Source organism: Lepus europaeus, unplaced genomic scaffold (assembly GCF_033115175.1).
Source record: "Lepus europaeus isolate LE1 unplaced genomic scaffold, mLepTim1.pri SCAFFOLD_3_1, whole genome shotgun sequence".
In the NCBI taxonomy this organism is placed as follows: Eukaryota; Metazoa; Chordata; class Mammalia; order Lagomorpha; family Leporidae; genus Lepus; species Lepus europaeus.
Window position 1 is genome coordinate 10278102 of NW_026909276.1, and position 19781 is coordinate 10297882.

General features: G+C 39.2%; 1 protein-coding gene across 1 annotated transcript; it reads left to right on the forward strand.

Moving 5' to 3' along the window:
* Nucleotides 1-5028: 5028 nt before the first annotated feature.
* Nucleotides 5029-5822, forward strand: LOC133755117 (small ribosomal subunit protein uS3-like). Its single transcript, XM_062185393.1, has one exon. It carries the CDS (start codon nt 5029-5031, stop codon nt 5758-5760), a length of 732 nt encoding a protein of 243 aa, XP_062041377.1. The 3' UTR covers nt 5761-5822.
* The last annotated feature ends 13959 nt before the right edge of the window (nt 5823-19781 follow it).

A 19781-nucleotide genomic window follows, 5' to 3' on the forward strand; every position in this document is an offset into this window, starting at 1 on the left:
TACAGGATACTATTAAAAAACCCAACATTCGGGTTCTAGGAGTTCCTGAAGGCATGGAGAGGGAGAAAGGATTAGAAGGCATTTTCAGTGAGATACTAGCAGAAAATTTCCCAGGTTTGGAGAAGGACAGAGGCATCTTAGTACAGGAAGCTTATAGAACCCCTAATAAACATGACCAAAAGAGATCCTCACCACGACATGTTGTAATCAAACTCACCACAGTGAAACATAAAGAAAAGATCCTAAAATGTACAAGAGAGAAACGTCAGATCACTCTTAGAGGATCTCCAATTAGACTCACAGCAGACTTCTCATCAGAAACCCTACAAGCTAGAAGGGAATGGCGAGACATAGCCCAGGTACAAAGAGAGACAAACTGCCAGCCCAGAATACTATATCCTGCAAAGCTCTCATTTGTGAATGAAGGTGAAATTAAGACTTTTCATAGCAAACAGAAACTGAAAGAATTTGTTGCCACTCATCCTGCCCTGCAAAAGATGCTTAAAGATGTCTTACACACAGAAACACAGAAACATGGTCACCAATATGAAAGAAGGTAAAGGAAGGAAACCTCACAGCAAAAGATCACAGGAAGCTCAATTCCTCTTTGACATAGAATTAAACTCTGATGCTCTGTTAAAGCAATGTGTTAAAGTAATCTATTATGTTCTCTTGATGTCTGTTAAATTCTAATTGTTCAAAAACAGCTGAATTTTTATTAAGAGCTATGGGTTATTTAAATATGTGCTTTTTTCAAAAATTTGAATAATCACCTTGTAACAATGATCAAATTTGGTCTATGTTATGTCATGATTTTAAGAAATCTTATTTCAACCAGATATTTTGGATTTTGAGCCTTCTTGGCATTCTTGACAGGCATTCAAAAAATCAAAGTTTCAAACAATCTGGACTCTAAAATTTCCAGTAAATCCTGGACTTTGGTTTTTCCAGTTTGGGCCCAACTGAAAAAATCGAAGGACCTATGTCTCTCATCTTATAGAGACACCAACTAATCAGTCTATTTGGAGTATATTAGAAGGACTGTCAAGATGTGATGTGGTACCAGACTTTAAGTTTCTATAATGGAAAATGCTATTAATACAAATGTTTGAGAATTCAAAAGTCTAATGATCTTGTGTTACTAGACATGATAGTTATCTTAATGAGAAAGCCCCAGAGACTTAAAGGGTTAAATACTTGTAAAATCCTACAGGTGCTTTCAAAAATACTGTGAAATAAGCAAGTGCCTCTTGTTGGTTGATGAGTTTATAATTTTAAACATGGCGACTTAAAGTCTTTTGTCATCCACAGTTATATATGATCTGCTGCTCATAAAACTAAAGCGTTGTTGGTTCTGTGTTTAGCTGTCCTCCTATAGGTTCCTATGGACTTTTTCCAGCCACTTTTATTGTATTCAGTACTTTGGGATGGCTCTGTAAACAGATGAAGCCAATAATGTATTAACAGTACCAACTGAGAGAAAGTATGGTTAACTGAGGTTACTAAAAGAAAAAGCAATTCAAATCAATTGGCATTCTACAAAAAGAGTTAAAGATTTTAAAAGCTATTATTAAAATTGTTACATTGGTCTATTATGCTATATTATATGTGTGTACATATTGTATGTCCACATGGGGAAATTTTATTAAGAGTTTTATTTTAAATGGCTTATAGATAAGATTGTCCATAAATTTAAGCTGCTAAAATCAATCAAAGATACATTTTAATTTGTGGGACCTGAATCTGTGTATCATATGTTTTAAACGTGTTGGTAGAAAGAAACTAAAAACATTTTATATGGTTGTGCTTAAGTTTACTGGCTAAACAAACTACACCATGTTAGATATTTAAGAGGTGTTTTCAAATACATGATTCTTAAAATTTATAGAAGGCATTGGACCTTCTGGTAAATGTTTTCTTAAGTTGTTATCTAATGGTTGAAACGGTTTGCTAAGTATTCATGTGATATTGCTATTGTCAGCAAGCGATCTAGGACTTGCTCCCTCATTTCTCTATTCTAAGCCCAACTTGTTCTTTCATTTCTCTATTCTCTTCAAGGTAGGAAACTAATTCTATTACGAAGGAATCTGTAGGATGCACAATTTAATCTTTAGACCTTAGAAAAGAGATGGCTAACATTTTTCTGCAAGAGCATAGCCAAAATAAGAACTCAAATAATAATCTCACAGCTAGATTCACTTCGCCATCAGCGAAGTATACAGTAAGTAGAAAAAAACCTCCCTTTCAGACCAAAGGGAAAGAAAGTTTTAAACTGAGAATATAATTTTCCTCATGGGCATTGTCTACCTTAGAAAAACTACTACAGAACATGCCTGTGACTATAGACTTGTAGTTCAGGCCACCGAAGATTAGAGATGGGAAACGGGCACTCCCTTGACTTGCATCCTCTGGTCTGCTTTAACAAAAACCAGGAGGAAAAGAAAGCTCGGCATAAGAAGCAATGGGTGGCAGGCCTATTAATGGCTGATCTGTACAGTGATCTGCCCTCAAGGAGACCCAACAGGCCAGTCCACTGCAGTGGCTTTCAATGTGGTAAGCCTGGGCTTCAGCAGAAGTCAGCTTGTGAAGAGCCCTGGCAGCTCTGCCAAGAGTTGGATCACTGGAAATGGACCTGCCCTGGAGTCGAAGGATGCCCAGGTCAGAGCCACAGATCTGATTGGCTCTAAGCTGAAAAGCCCTTCACTCAGCCCAACTTCCAAAGTGACCACTGCAGCTGAGGGTGTGGTCAAGTAGGGTCAGCAACATTGCAGGCAGAACTGTACATTTCTTGTTAGAGATGCTACCTGCCTTTACCTGGCCAGCTCTCCTCCCAGGCCAGCCAAGTAATGAAAGTCAACAGAGTGCCTTCCCCTAGGAGGTTCACACCTCCCTTAGGATATACCCCATGTGAAGAGATAGATAGGTCTGGGCCTCTGAATTTACAAGGCCTAAAGCCCACCAGATTATTATCAAGCCCCTTCTATCAGGTTCTATTTGCCTCTCAATCAGAAAACTTCATTGTAGCTTAGACAGCACCTTTCTTAGCTCCTCTAATAATGACTCTGTCCTTTGTTCTAGGCCCTGTCTAGTGCACTTGGGCCTCATTCCTTTGTAATCATAACCTCTACTCTACCACCAATGGCTCTACTCCCAACCTGTGTGTACTGATGGTCCTCTTCCCCACTTCATGCTGTATAATTGTTCAAACCTGGTAAATGCCACTCTTAGGATCATTGGTTACTATCCTCACTCTGTCTTTTATGACCTTGTCTAAATGTGATCAGAGTCGGCAAACTTGGAAGGCTTCCATAGCCCTGGCAACTCATGACGACAGCCTAGGAGGGTTACTGGCGCCATAAACTAGAGTGTCAATTTGTTGGGTCAACAACAGGAGCCACTGTGCACTTGCTCCTCATGTGGGATCTCTGTCCTTAATGTGCTGTACATTGTGATTTAATGCTATAACTAGTACTCCAACAGTATGTTTCACTTTGTGTTTCTATGTGGGTGCAAACTGTTGAAATCTTTATACTAAATTGATCTTCTGTATATAAAGAGAATTGAAAATGAATCTTGATGCAAATGGAAGGGGAGAGGGAGCGGGAGAGGGGAGGGTTGCGGGTGGGAGGGAAGTTATGGGGGGGGGAAGCCATTGTAATCCATAAGGTGTACACTGGAAATTTATATTCATTAAATAAAAGTTAAAAAATAAAAAAATAAAAAATTAAAAATTAAAAAAAAATTGTTTTAAAACCAGAACACCAAAAAAAAAAAAGACATAGTATACAAGGCCATTATAATCAAAACAGCCTGGTACTGGCACAAAATAGACATGTATACCAATGGAACAGAATAGAAGCCATAGAAACTAACTCACATCAATCATAAATTAATATTTTACAAAGAGCTAAAATCAATCCTTGGAGAAGGACAGTGTCTTTAACAATTGGTGCTGGTAAAATTAGTTTTACTCATACAGAGATATGAAATAAGACAGCTACCTTACAGCTTCTACAAAAGTCAACACAAAATGGATCAAAGATCTAAATCTATGACTGAATGCCATCAAATGACTAAAGAAAAACATCAGAGAAACTCTGCAAGTAATTGGCATAGCCAAAGACTTCTTGGAAAACACCCAGGAAGCAAGGCAATAAAAGCAAAAAAATTAGGTGAACACAATTATGCTAAGCTAAGAAGCTTCTGTACTGCAAAGGAAACCTTTGACAAAGTGAAGAGGCATCCAACAAAATGAAAGAAATTACTTGCAAATTATACAATAAAGGATTAATATCCAGAATTTATTAAGAGCTCAAGAAACTAAACAGCAAAACAAAAAATCCAATTAAGGAATGGGCCAAGGACATGTACAGACATTTTTCAAAGGATAAAATTCAAAATGAAAAATGAAAAAATGCTCAGGACCAATAGACATTAAGATGCAAATAAAAAGTACAGTGAGAGGCCGTGCTGTTGGCAGTGTGTGGAGTCACCACCTGCACTGTGAGCAACCCTCTTGGTGCCAGTTTGAGTCCTCACTGCTCCAATTATTATCCAGCTTCCTGATAATACATCCAGGAAAGCAGTGGAAGAGGCTCATGGTCCTGGACCATGTGGGACATCCAGATGAAGCTATTGACTCGGCCATCAGTCTGACACAGTCCTGACCATGATAGCTATTTGGGGAGTAAATCAGTAGAAGGAAGGTTGTCTTTCTGTAACTCTTTTATGTAAACAATCTTTAAGAAAATAACCACAATAAGTTTCACTTCATCCCAGTAAGAATGGCTCTCATCCAAAAATCAAAAACCAGTAAGGTGGATCTGGGGAGAAATGTACCCAAATACACTGTTGATGGAAATGGAAACTAGTACAACCATTACTGTAGACAGTATGGGGATTCCTCAAAACTTGGACAATATATCTACATATGACCCAGACATTCTACTCCTAGGAATTTACTCAAGCCAAATAAAATCCACATATGAAACTGTTTTATCTCACCCTTTGGCTGCGCGCAGTGGCAAGATGGTGGTGCAGATTTCTAAGAAGAGGAAGTTTGTTGCTGATGGCATCTTCAAAGCTGAGCTGAATGAGTTTCTCACCCAGGAGCTGGCTGAAAATGGCTACTCTGGAGTTGAGGTCCGAGTTACACCAACCAGGACAGAAATAATTATTTTAGCCACCAGGACACAGAATGTGCTCAGTGAGAAAGGGCGGCGAATCCGGGAACTGACTGCCGTCGTTCAGAAGAGGTTTGGCTTCCCAGAGGGCAGCGTAGAGCTTTATGCTGAAAAGGTGGCCATGAGGGGCCTGTGTGCCATTGCCCAGGCAGAGTCTCTGCATTACAAACTCCTAGGAGGGCTTGCTGTACGGAGGGCCTGCTATGGTGTGCTGTGGTTCATCATGGAGAGCGGAGCTAAGGGCTGCAAGGTCGTGGTGTCTGGGAAGCTGCGAGGACAGAGGGCTAAGTCCATGAAGTTTGTGGACGGCCTGATGATCCACAGTGGGGACCCTGTTAACTACTGTGTTGACACTGCTGTGCGCCATGTGCTGCTCAGACAGGGTGTGCTGGGCACCAAGGTGAAGATCATGCTGCCCTGGGACCCAAGTGGTAAGATTGGCCCCAAGAAGCCCCTGCCCAACCACGTGAGCATTGTGGAACCCAAAGATGAGATTCTGCCCACCACCCCCATCTCGGAGCAGAAGGGTGGGAAGCCAGAGCCGCCTGCCATGCCTCAGCCAGTCCCCACAGCATAACAGGGTCTCCCTGGCAGCTGTATGGAGTCTGGATGTTACTTTATAAAGATCTTTAATAAAATCTTGTACAAAGACGCAAAAAAAAAGAAAGAAATTATTTTATCTCTATCCTCATGTTTAGTGAAGCTCAGTTCACAACAGCTCAGAAATGCCATCAAACCAGGTGTCAATCAACTGACAACTGGATAAACAAAATGTGGTATATATATACCATGGAATACTATTCAGCCTTAAAAAAGATTAAAATGCTGTCTTTTGCAATAAAATGGATAGGACTGCAAACCATTATGTTTAGCAAAATAAGCCAGCCCCAAAAAGACAAATCCCATATGTTTTTCCTGATTTATGGTAACTTATATACAGATTACAAAAAAAGAGAATGTATATGAGTGACAGTGACATTTTGAGATTTGATTATTGTTTACAGCCTTGTCTATACTCAAGGAACAGAGATTTTTTTTCCTACTTACTATTTATTGTATTTTAAGGTGCAGGGTTAAGCTTGGGATTAAAACATAAACTGAAAGTGTATTATAGTAAAATTTAAAACAAAAACTAAGAAAGGAAGGAGGGAGAGAGGTTGGAAGCATGGGTAGGAGAGAGGTTAGGGTGGGATGTATCACTATGCTTCTAAACTTGTATATATGAAACTCATGAAATTTGTTCATCTTATTTAAATAAAATATTTTTTAAAGAATCTTTATTTATTTATTTATTTATTTATTTATTTATTTATTTGACAGAGTTAGTGAGAAAGAGAGAGACAGAGAGAAAGGTCTTCCTTCTGTTGGTTCACCCTCCAAATGGTGACTACAGATGGAACTACCCTGATCTGAAGCCAGGAGCCAGGTGGTTCCTGGTCTCCCATCTGGATGCAGGGGACCAAGCACTTGGGCCATCCTCCACTGCCTTCCCTGGCCACAGCAGAGAGCTAGACTGGAAGAGGAGCAACCAGGACTAGAATCTGGCACCCATATGGGATGCTGGCACCACAGGTGGAGGATTAACCTAGTGCACCACAGCACCAGCCCTAAATAAAATATTTTAAGAAGAAAAATAAAATAAACAGAACACTTGGATTTTCAGTTGCATCAAAAGAAATAAAGCGCTTAGCACTAAACTAAGGAAAAAAATAATTCCAATACTGAAAACAATAAAAGTTCACTGAAAGGAATTAATGATCACACAAATAAATGAAAATATTATCCTGTGTTCATGGATTACAAAATGTACATAAAAAACCATATGTTCCTAACTTATCTACAGATACATATGTTTATTTTAGCAGAAAATATTAACAACTATACAGAAAACTCACATGGAATGTCAAAGGATCCAAATACCCCAAATATAGTTGAAAATAAGTTCACAATTGGAGGACTCAGAATTACTAAATTCAAAAGGAAAAGTAATCAAAATGTGTAGTATTAACATAAAACAGAGACACAGAACAAAAGAATGGCATGGAGAGGCTAAGGGTGGGCATTTGGCCTCTCAGTTAAGATGTTCATTAAAGATGCCTGCATCCTATATTACAGTGTTTGGGTTCAATTTTCAGTTCGGGTTCTTGATTCTAGCTTCCTGTTAATGAAAAATATGGGACACAGTGGTGATTGGACAAGTAATTGTTGTCTCTGCCACCCATAATGGAAGCCAGGATTGTGTTTCTGGCTTCTGGCTCTGGTTCCAGTTCCAGCCCAGATCTGGTCATGGCAGACATCTGGTGAATGAACTAGAAGATAGGAGATCTCTCTTTCTGCCTCTCGAGTTAAAAAAAAAATTAATGATAAACTTTTAACACAATAAACTATGATAACAAAATATCAAAATTTGATAATGTCATTGATAAGACAAATGACTAAATTCAACTCATGATTAAAACCCTAAACAAAGTTAGTTGAAGAGGATTTCCACCACAGGAAGGGCACCTATACAGTAAACTCCTATACAATGAGAACAAGGCAGATACTTTCATCATTTGTAATTGAGAGTATAGTAGAAGATTCTGCTAAGAAATCACACGAAGAAGAAAAATCTCCAGATTGCAAACAAAAGAGCAATGCAAACAAAAAAGTCATGTTTATAACTTGTAATGTACTAAGACATAATCTTGTAAGTAAAAGACATCTTGAAGGATTCATTAAAAACTCAATGTAAAATTCAGTAATTTTGCAGAATATAAAATAAGACATAAATATCAATTATATTTCTGTATAGTGACAATGAAAATAATGCAAATATAATTAACACTAACATTCAAGGTAGAATCAAAGTGAAAATACCACTAAGAAATTTAAGAGAAAAATCTTGGATTTTGCATCAAAAATAAAAAGAAAAGAAGAAGAAGCGCACAATTTTCAAAATGAAGCAGTGATTTCAGTAAGACATTCTGATATTTCAAAAAGAATATTAATAACAGTCATTGTGGAAATGCAAATTAAAACTTCAGGAAAATAACACTTCACATTCAGTGAAATGACTGATTCAACCATAGATAAACACTGACAGAGACATGGAGAACATGGAATCCTCATACAATTCCAGTAAACTACTGCAGCCACTCTGAGAGATAACTTAGCAGTTTCTTGGCATGTTCTACGTGGGACTATTTATTGCCTCAGCAGTTTTTCTCCAAGGTAAGTCAACTAACAGATACAAAGCTCACATGCACACAAAGGCTCATTACAGCAATATTCATGAAAGCAAAATTGGGAAAGCAACTCAAATACTGATCTTTAAGGAAAACAGTGTGTATAGTGTATTTTTTATAATGCTATACTATTTGGCAATCAAAATTAGTTAAGAAATGACAGATCACAAAGCTAATGAAACTCAAAGAAAGAAAAACAAGAGATATCAGAAGCTAACCCCCACGTACTGTAACACCATATGATTCCATTATAACACAAGTTCAGAAAAGGCAGATCTCTGGAGACAAAGTTTATATTATTGTTTGTCTGGAGATGGAGAATGAGGATTTGCTGTCAATAATGTGAAATGTGTTTATATTAGACCTGTACTTATGATTCTGTAACTCCCCAAATAGTACAAATCATAGAATTATCACTTACATCATGGGGCAGTTAGTAGTCAGCAGACAGACTCCTAAGTTTGGGCTTCATGGAAGAAAGTGAAGATCAACAAATATGAGAGGGTTTTACATATTCTGTGGAACATAAAATTAAAGTACACTAATTTTGGTTCAAAAATATTTAAAACTATAAATACGAGGGGCCCTTACAATTCATGAGCAATATTTAGTATGCAAGAATTATTTGGAGTTCAATAAATTTTTGCACCAAAATCAACCTACCATTTAAATCCATATTTCTTATTTGATATTGTCTTAATTAAATTAATTCCATACACATGTAGAGAAATACTTTATTTTGCTTATGTGAAACAATTTCAAATATGTATTTATCAGCAATTTAAAGTAAAGTATTGCCTCCTAATAGCTCCAGTTAGCATGACAAAATACCAATTCAGTTATTTCAAGATTATGTGTCAATAAAATACTTACAAAGACCATATTAGTAGTGATGCTAATTTTAATATTTAATACCCTTTAACCTTATATACCAAGTAAGATGCTGTTCTGAGTTTGTTTCTTGTTGACAATAATTATACACACCTATGGACTACAGTGTTCATACATGTATGCATGGATCAAAATTATACTGATGAAATCAGGGTAAGCAACAGTTTCCCCTCCCTGACATTAAATTTCAGGATCATAAAATTGGTACACTTTTTTTCTATTTGCTCTTTGGTATCAATTACTCCAAGTCATTTTTACAAATTTCTTCATTACTTTAAAAGAAAAAAACACACAGATGCATACACACACACACACACACTCAGAGAGTGAGAGAGAGAGAGAGAATAATCTCATCCACTAACTCATTTCATAAATTCCTAAAACAGCTGTGGCTATGCCAAATGTCAGCAATGATTTACATATGACACCAAATGCACAGGTGACAAAAACAAAAATAAGGAAGTAGGACTGAAAAAAAAAAAACTTAAAATACATCCACATACTAAGGGAAAGACTAAAAAGAGAAAGAAAAGAGAGTGGGAGAGGACATTGGCAAATCTCATATGATTAAGCAAGTAATACAAAGAACAGATACAACTCAAAAGCAAATATAATAAAAAATTGCTTTTGAGTTGTATCTGTTCTTTGTATTACTCCCTTAATCATTATTTAATGCTATAACTAGTACTCCAACAGTATTTTTTTCACTTTGTGTTGCTATATGGGGGCAAACTGTTGAAATCTTTACCTAATATATACTAAACTGATCTTCTGTATATAAAGAGAATTGAAAATGAATCTTGATGTGATTGGAGGGGGAGAGGGAGCGGGAAAGGGGAGGGTTGCGGGTGGGAGGGAAGTTATGGGGGGGGGAACCATTGTAACCCATAAACTGGACTTTGGAAATTTATATTCATTAAATAAAAGTATAATAAATGAAAAAAAGCAAATAAAATAAAAATTATCAGTTTTTCCAATCAAAATATTCAAGCAGCCAAAAGGTATTTGAAAAGGGACTCAGCACTGCTAATCAAGACCACAATGGTTATCACCTCTAATATATAAAAATGGCTATAATCAAAAAGTAAGAAAGATAACAAGTATGGAACTAGAGGTGTTGAAAAGGAAACATATAAATTGTGAGCATGAAAATTGGTATTTTCATTAATGAAAGCACTATGGATGTGCCTCAAACAAAAATTAAAAAGGAACTAACAAATGATAAAGCATTCCCACTACTGGATATATATCCAAAGGAAATAAAATCAATATCTCAAAGATACACCTGCACATCCATATTCAGGTGAACATTATTCACAAGAACGAGATATGGAAATAGCCGCATTTCTGCCAACAGATGAACAGAGAAAAGATGATAGACACACACAAAGAAATCCCATTCAACCTTAAATAGATTCTACCACTTTGTCACAACATAGGTCCAAAAGTATGAATGTGGACAGTAGGCTGCCTCCAATAAGACACAGAAAGATAAATACCACACAAGCTCACTTCCATGTGGAATCTAAGAAAGTTGAAATGAAGTACAAAACAGAATGATGGTTGCCAGGGGCTGAGTGTGAAGGAAACAGGAAGATGGTAGTTAACAACATACATTTGCACTTATGAGATACCTTGTTACCTAACATCCAGCACAATATAATCAATATGAATATAGATACTCACAACTTGTTAAGGACTTAAATTTTTTTACAAACTATTAAAGTGATGGATATGTTAGCTTGATTGTGCTATCATTAAATAATGTACATGCACAAGGAGACACTAAAAGTTTTGTGAAAAATTAGATTAGCAGATAATGTGGATTTTACATAAAATTTTAAATGCCTCTTCAAATATCAAAACATCAGGCTGCAGACCTTTAAGATATAAAAATTATGTCAACTAATCTCCAATAATAAAAAACTATCTTATATTAAAATATAAATTAAAAATAGTGTAGGAATCTAGGCTTGTAGCTACATGATTGGGAAGGTTGTCATACAATAGAAATATTTAAAACACTCATAAATGTGACTAGCTAAATTTTCTACTTTTAAAATTCAAAGACAAATGACAGCCTGTCAAAGAAATGTGTGAGGGCTACAATGATATAAAGGAACCAAATCACGTTGTCCTCCTGTCCCCCCAAAACTTGGACAAAAACCCTGAGCCAAATAAAACTGTTTTGTCCTTAACTTACCTAGTCCAAGATACTGCTGTTGGCATCAGAAAATGAGCTCAGAACCCCCAGAAAGAACTATGCCAAGAGGTCAGGGTCCATGATCTGAGCCCCTGCTTCTGACATGTTCATGAATCGGGGAATCAGGTCACCCTGGGAGAACGGAGGCACCAGGGACCCCATAAATGACAGCGCTTCGTCTGCATAAATGCCATTTACACTGCCTGGATTGTCCCTGGCGACTACAGGTTCCCCCTGCACAATCAAGGAAGATGTGGGGCTGCTGCCACACAGCTGCCCAGAGAAGGCTCCTGGGCTCCAGGCCAATTCTCTGCCTGGAAGGGACAGGACTCCTGGAGTCCCGAATGCCAGTCCAGCCCCCACACTGTGGACCAGAGGGAGTCCAAGGAAGTGCAGGCCGGCAGCGAGATGGGGCTGCTGATTCGGAGACCTCTGGGAGGCCCGCTTCCTGCCAGCCTTCTTCAGCAGCTTCCGCCAACACTGCCTCCCCATCCCTGCAGCCCACCCTACACTCACCTTTTCAAGGCCTCTGGGTCATGTGGAATCCTGTGTGGCAAGGTGGTCAGAGAAGAGTAGACGAATTATTACTGTCGGAATCTCCCAGCATCAGGTCCTCTTCGGAACTCTCTCCACTGCAGAACTGGAAGACAATTGTGGCGTCAGCATTCCGCGTGATTACGTGTAACTAAGACCGCAGCTCCTGACTGGACAGTTTAGATAGCCGTGAGAACTTCCTCCACAGCGCTGACACATCTCTTCATGTCTTGACAGGAAAACATGAGGCCAGTCCTGGGTTCTGTACCAAAACTGCGTTCTCCAGGTACCACCGTTCCCTGGGGCGGGAGGGCTGTTCACCCCTGGTGCTGCCTGCCCCCTGCTGGGCTCCCTCCTGCCTCCCTGGTTCCTGCTCCTGAGAGGATCCTACCTGGACAGTGCAGTAACCTGCTTCAAGTCAGTTACAACTCAGTGGCTGCTTATTGGCTTCAGAGTCCTACATTTTCTCCGGATATGTGATGTATTTTTTGTTGATTCATTTGTTTTTTTAAATATTGATTTCAAAAATGTTTAAGGACATCACATAATGTAGTCATTTCACCATTTCTCTTGCTGAGTTTTTTGTCATCTGCCTATTGCCCTAAATATTTTCTATTTGTTTCTTGCTGGTATGTAGTAATATATATTTAATATTGATCTTTCAATTAATCTCATTTATCAGTTGTATATGTTTTTAGGTTTCATGGACATCACAGTAAATATGTATGTGAGGAGATAAAAGGAAATATACATTTGTTTATTCTCCTAATTTCTTTTAAAGACATATTTAAAAGGCAGAGTTACAGAGAAGGACATAAAGAGCAAGACCTACCATCTGCTTGCTCACCCACAATTGGCCACAATAGCTGGGGTTAAGACAGACCAAAGCAAGAGCTTTCATCTGGCTCTTCCCTGTAGGTATCAGGGGCCCAAACATGTAATGCATCTTTTTCCAATTTCTCAGGCACGTTGTCAGGGGGCTGGATTGTAAGTGGAGCAGCCAGGACTCAAATTGGTGCTAAAACAGGATGCCAGTATCAGAGGCAGCAGCTTACCCTGCTGTGTCACTATGTTGGCCTGTATTCTCCTAATTTCCTTAAATTATATATGACTTAAAGTGAAATTATCACATCAGTCATATATTCATATGTTGATTGCATATGTGCACATGCATATATATATATATATATATAGTGAATTTTAAGGGTCATAAATAAAGTTATTCCACTGAAAAATTCTCTATATTATATGTCTACCAATACTACTTAAATTATGAAGGTGTTACCCAATGGATTAAGCTGTCATTTGGAAGCTTTGCATTCCATTTTTTTTGGACAGGCAGAGTGGACAGTGAAAGAGAGACAGAGAGAGGGGTCTTCCTTTACCATTGGTTCATCCTCCAATGGTTGCTGCAGCCAGCACACTGCGGCTGGTGCACCGCACTGATCCAAAGCCAGGAGCTAGGTGCTTCTCCTGGTCTCCCATGCAGGTGCAGGTCCCAAGCACTTGGGCCATCCTCTACTGCACTCCTGGGCCACAGCAGAGAGCTGGACTGGAAGAGGGGCAACCGGGACAGAATCTGGCACCCCGGCGGGAACTAGAACCCGGTGTGATGGCACCGCAGGTGGAGGATTAGCCTAGTGAGCTGCAGCGCCAGCCTGCATCCCATTATGAGTGCTGGTGTGAGTTCTGGCATGTCTTCTTATGATCCATCTTTCTTCTAATGCACATCCTAGGAAGCAGCAGGTGATGGCTCAAGTTGTTAGGCTTTTGCAACCCATGTGTTAGACCTACATTGATGCCAAGGCTTCTGTCTTTAAACAGGGCCAGTCGCAGATTTTGTCGCATTGGAGGAGTGAACCAGCATTGCTGGTGTGAATATAAAAGCATAGAACCAAAATAGAAGGTAGTACTGAATATCCTAGAAAACCTAAACTGAATTACCACATTATCCAGTATTTATTATAAATTCTGTTCCTAGGAATTCACCTGAAGAGGTAAAAGCAGGAGCTGGAATAGATATTCACACACACATATTCATAACAGTCTTACAAAAGATAAAAGGTTGAAGCAACCCAAGTTTCCAGGAAAGGATGAATGGATAAGCAAATGGGGTATTTATACATGCATTATTTTTTCTTTACCCAATACCACCCTGTAAGAGACTGAGCAAGTTATAAAGAGAAGAGGTGCATTCTGGCTCACAGTTCTGGCTGAAGCATATGGAGCTGCATGTGTTGATGGCCTCCTCCTTGCTTTCAGATCCTAGAGCAGTGCATGGCACTGCATGGCAAGAGACAGGGAGCATGCAAGTGCCTCCTTAGTCTCTGTGTTTTCTCTAAAGCCCAAGTACTCAATCATGAGAGATTTCCCTGATTCCTCACCTAATTCCAATAATCACCCAAAGGACCCACCTCTAAACTCTATAAAGGTTCAACCCTCTCACTATTTTGTAATCAGAATTAAACCTCTGAAAATTATTTTCAAGCTATAGTAATGCTGATGGTACCAATACAGTCCCCCAGCCCAGGGAAAGAGTAGTGTCCATTGGTATGCTGGTCCCAGGGCCTGGAGCTCTTGTTCCTACACTGTCACAGGAACATCTGGTAATGACTATGATATAACAGCTTGGACAATCGCTCATGGGCTCTCAGTTCCAAGCACCCCACAGCCCATAGCATGACTCTTTTTTGCAGAACATACAATCCAGAACTATCCAGCCACAGTCCATGGTGCTCCACTGAGTAGGCTAAAAGAATTGCAGGCAAGCTCTTAGAGGCCATGTACACCATATTAACAGACTGCAGAAGAAAATCCATATGATTCTCTCAATAGACGCAGAGAAAGCATTTGATAAAATACAGCACCCTTTCATGATGGAAGCTCTAAGCAAACTGGGTATGGAAGGAACATTCCTCAACACAATCAAAGCAATATATGAAAAACCCACGGCCAACATCCTATTGAATGGGGAAAAGTTGGAAGCATTTCCGCTGAGATCTGGTACCAGACAGGGATGCCCACTCTCACCACTGCTATTCAATATAGTTCTGGAAGTTTTAGCCAGAGCTATTAGGCAAGAAAAAGAAATCAAAGGGATACAAATTGGGAAGGAAGAACTCAAACTATCCCTCTTTGCAGATGATATGATGCTTTATTTAGGGGACCCAAAGAACTCTACTAAGAGACCCCTGGAACTCATCGAAGAGTTTGGCAAAAAAATGGAGAGAAAGATCCAACATGGGAACCGGGATACACAGCAGACTCATAGAATGGCAGATGTCCTAAACAACACTCTGGCCTCAGAATCAGCCCTCAAGGCATTCGGATCTGGCGGAAGAGCCCATGAGAGTATAGCAGGCATGGAAAGCCAAGATATCATGGAAAAAAAAAAGACCTAAATGAAAGATCTCTGTGAGTGAGATCCCAGTGGAAAGAATGGGGCCATCAAAGAAGGAGGTACCCTTCTCCGAAGGGAGGAGAGAACTTCCACTTTGACTATGACCCTATTGGAATAAGATCAAAGTCAGTGAACTCTAAAGGCTTCCATAGCCCTGGCAACTCATGACTAGAGCCTAGGGAGATTACTGACGCCATGAACAGGAGTGTCAAATTGTTAAATCAGCAACAGGAGTCATTGTGTACTTACACCCCATGTGGGATCTGTCCCTAATGTGTCGTCTAAAGCTAAGTAATGCTATAACTAGTACGGAAACAGTATTTTTATACTTTGTGTTTCTGTGTGGGTACAAACTGATGAGGTCTTTACTAATTATATACTGAATTGATCTTCTGTACATAAAGAGAATTGGAAATGAAAAAAAAAACTACCTGGTGTTAAAATGGAAATGGCATAGAAAATTAATTAATTTGAAAAAAAAATATGTAGGATCTCTGTCTTTAATGTGCTGTACATTGCTATTTAATGCTATAATTAGTAATCCAATGGTAGTTTTTTCACTTTACGTTGCTATATGGGCAAAATGTTGAAATCTTTACCTAATATATACTAAACTGATCTTCTGTATATAAAGAGAATTGAAAATGAATCTTTACATGAACGGAAGGGGAAAGGGAGTGGGAAAGGGGAGGGTTGCGGGCAGGAGGGAAGTTATGGGAAGGGGGAAGCCATTGTAACCCATAAGCTATACTTTGGAAATTTATATTCATTACATAAAAGTTCAATAAAAAATAAATAAAAATAAAAAAAAGAAACTTTAAAAAAAATAAAATCAATGCACAAAAATCAACAGCCTTTGTATACACAGGCAATGCCATTGCTGAGGAAGAACTTCTAAGATCAATCCCATTCACAATAGCTACAAAAATATCAAATACCTTGGAATAAATTTAACCAAGGACGTTAAAGATCTCTACGATGAAAACTACAAAACCTTAAAGAAAGAAATAGAAGAGGATACCAAAAAATGGAAAAATCTTCCATGTTCATGGATTGGAAGAATCAATATCATCAAAATGTCTATTTTTCCATAAGCAATTTATACATTCAATGGAATATCAATCAAGATACAGAAGACATTCTTCGCAGATCTAGAAAAATGATGCTGAAATTCATATGGAGACACAGAAGACCTCGAATAGCCAAAGCAATCCTGTACAACAAAAACAAAGCCGGAGGCATCACAATACCAGATTTCAGGACATACTACAGGGCAGTTGTTATCAAAACAGCATGGTACTGGTACAGAAACAGACGGATAGACCAATGGCACAGAATAGAAACACCAGAAATCAATCCAAACATCTACAGCCAACTGATATTTGATCAAAGATCCAAAACTAATCCCTGGAATAAGGTTGGTCTATTCAATAAATGGTGCTGGGAAAATTGGATTTCCATGTGCAGAAGCTTGAAGCAAGACCCCTACCTTTCACCTTACACAAAAATTCACTCAACATGGATTAAAGACTTAAATCTATGACCCAAAACCATCAAATTATTAGAGAGCATTGGAGAAATCCTGCAAGATATAGGTACAGGCAAAGACTTCTTGGAAAAGACCCCAGGAGCACAGGCAATCAAAACCAAAATTAACATTTGGGATTGCATCAAATTGAGGAGTTTCTGTACTTCAAAAGAAACAGTCAGGAAAGTGAAGAGGCAACTGACAGAATGGGAAAAATATTTGCAAACTATACTACAGATAAAGGGTTGATAACCAGAATCTACAAAGAAATCAAGAAACTCCACAACAACAAAACAAACAACCCACTTAAGAGATGGGCCAAGGACCTCAATAGACATTTTTCAAAAGAGGAAATCCAAACGGCCAACAGACACATGAAAAAATGTTCAAGATCACTAGCAATCAGAGAAATGCAAATCGAAACTACAATGATCTTCACTTCTGGGAATCAAATTGGTGCCCACATGGGATGCCAGTGTTGCAGGTGGCAGCATAACTCATTTTGCCACAGTGTCAGCCCCTATTTTTAAACATTTTTACTTATTTAGAATCTCTATTTAAATACAGGGAGACATGGAGGCACAGTGATAGAGTAAGATCACCCAACTGCTAGTTCAAGCCCAATGCACACAACATCCAATGCTGGACCAGACCAAAGAAAGGAGCAGGGAACTCAATCAGGATCTCCCAGATTGGGGTCAAGGAGTCAAGGACTCAACTAGTTGAATCATCACCTGCTGCAAACCAGGGTCTGTACTAAAATGAAGGAGGAATCAGAGGTGAAGCCAGGAGTTTAACCCAAGAACTCTGTCCAAAGTGGTATCTTCACCGATATGCCAAATGAATACCCCACAGTTGAGCTGCCTCCTAGGTTGATTTCAAAATAGCTTGATGAGGATCATGCAATTGTATAGCTAAGGAGTTACTTTGTTAATTCAAAAATTTGAGTCAACACAACATCTTTCACACATGCAAATGCTGATGCCACTTTATGACCATTAAGAATCAAAAGTTGGGGTCTGCACTGTAGTTTCGCAGGTTAAGCTATGACCTGCAGTGCTGGCATCATATATGGGCACCAGTTTGAGTTCTGGGTACTCCATTTCCAATTCAACTCCCTGCTGGTGCAATCTGGGGAAGCAGTAGAAGATGAAACAAGTCCTTGGGCTCCTGCAAACATTGGGAGATCCAGAGGAAGCTTCTGCCTCCTGACTTGGCCCTGGCACAGCCCCAGCCTTTGCAGCCATTTGGGGGAGTGAACCAGTGGATGGAAGTTCTCTCTCTCTCTCTCTCTCTCTCTCTCTCTGTGTGTGTGTGTGTGTGTGTCCTCTCTGTGTAAATCTAACTTTCAAATGACTCTTAAAAAATCCTAAGGCATCAATGTGTTTTTATAGATGCATATAAAATAGACTCCAGGACACCCATACAATTTAATTGTATTCAGTAATATAAAGGAAATGGCTATCATGTCACAGATATCCAGGTGGAATCTTTAAATGTGTGTTTCTATGTGAAAGGGTAAAACCAAATTATGGGAAACAAATTAGTGTTTGTGACATATGGAGAAAAAATGATGTGTATGTAAAGCACAGGGAAGTGTTAGAGTGTTGAAACTATCCTGGAGGATGATATTACACTATGAGTCTGTCCAAATCTATAGATCTTTAAAGTCTATAGATTAAAAATAAATAATATCAGGGAATTCAGGAACTGAACAAAAAATGTAAAAAAAGGAGCAATAATGTGTTCTAAATGTATGAAACAACCTCATTGAAGGATATGGGGATAGTGCTAGCTTAGAAAACTGTAAAAGTGAGCAGAGGGGTGTGCATTGTGGCAAAGCAGGTAAAGCTGATGCCTGTGATACTGGCATCCAAACTGGGTGGTGACTCATGTCTTGGCTGCCTCAATTACAATACAGCTCCCTGATAATGATCTGGGGAAAAAAAAAACAGTGGAAGTTGGCCCAAGTGTTTGGGCCCCTATCCTCTTGTGGAAATCCTAATGAAGATTCTGGCTCCTGGTTTTGGCCTGGGCAGCCCTGGACATTGAAATCATGTGGGTGGTTGAATCAACATATGGAAGATTCTCTCTCTCTCTCTCTCCCTCTCTCTCTCTCTCTCTCTCTCTGTGTGTGTGTGTGTGTGTGTATGTCTTTCTGTCTTTTCCTCTCTCTTTAATTCTGACTTTCAATAAATCAATAAATCTGAAAAAAGAAAGTAATTGGATGTTGCTGTGGATTCATTCTGAGAGGAGGAGTGGGGGGGGGCAAGAGGCGCAGAGTCACCATACAGACCCTGGGAGTCGGGTGAAAGCAGGCCAGAGGCAAGCAGCCCGCAGACTCATTTAATTCAGTTGATACAGCAGCTTAAATAGCCAAGGCAGTCAATCTGGCCAAGGGACAGTCCATGCCCTAACCAAATGCAGCCTGTTGCCAGGCAGGCTCCATTGCCATGTGGTTTCTGAAGCCATCCAATCACAGTCTATTGCCAGGCAGGCTCCATTGTCATTTGGTTTCCGAAGCCATCCACTCACAGCCTGTTGCCAGGCAGTTTCTGTTGCAAGCGGCCATCTTGGCATGGCCTTCTCATTCCACCACAATTGGAGTCTGGCAAACTAAGGCTAAAGTACTGTTGTCTGGCTCAACAAGTAAATAACCACCAGAGTGTGGCTTCACAATTTAGACATGGTTAAGTAGCATGTTCTAAGGTGGAACAAGTAAGTGGAAGAAGACAGACTTGGGGCCGGTGCCATGGCTCACTTGGTTAATTCTCCACCTGCAGTGCCAGCATCTCATATGGGTGCCGGGTTCTAG

Coding starts and splice junctions, on each gene's coding strand:
- LOC133755117 (XM_062185393.1), top strand. CDS start 5,029: ATGGTGGTGCAGATTTCTAAGAAGAGGAAGTTTGTTGCTGATGGCATC.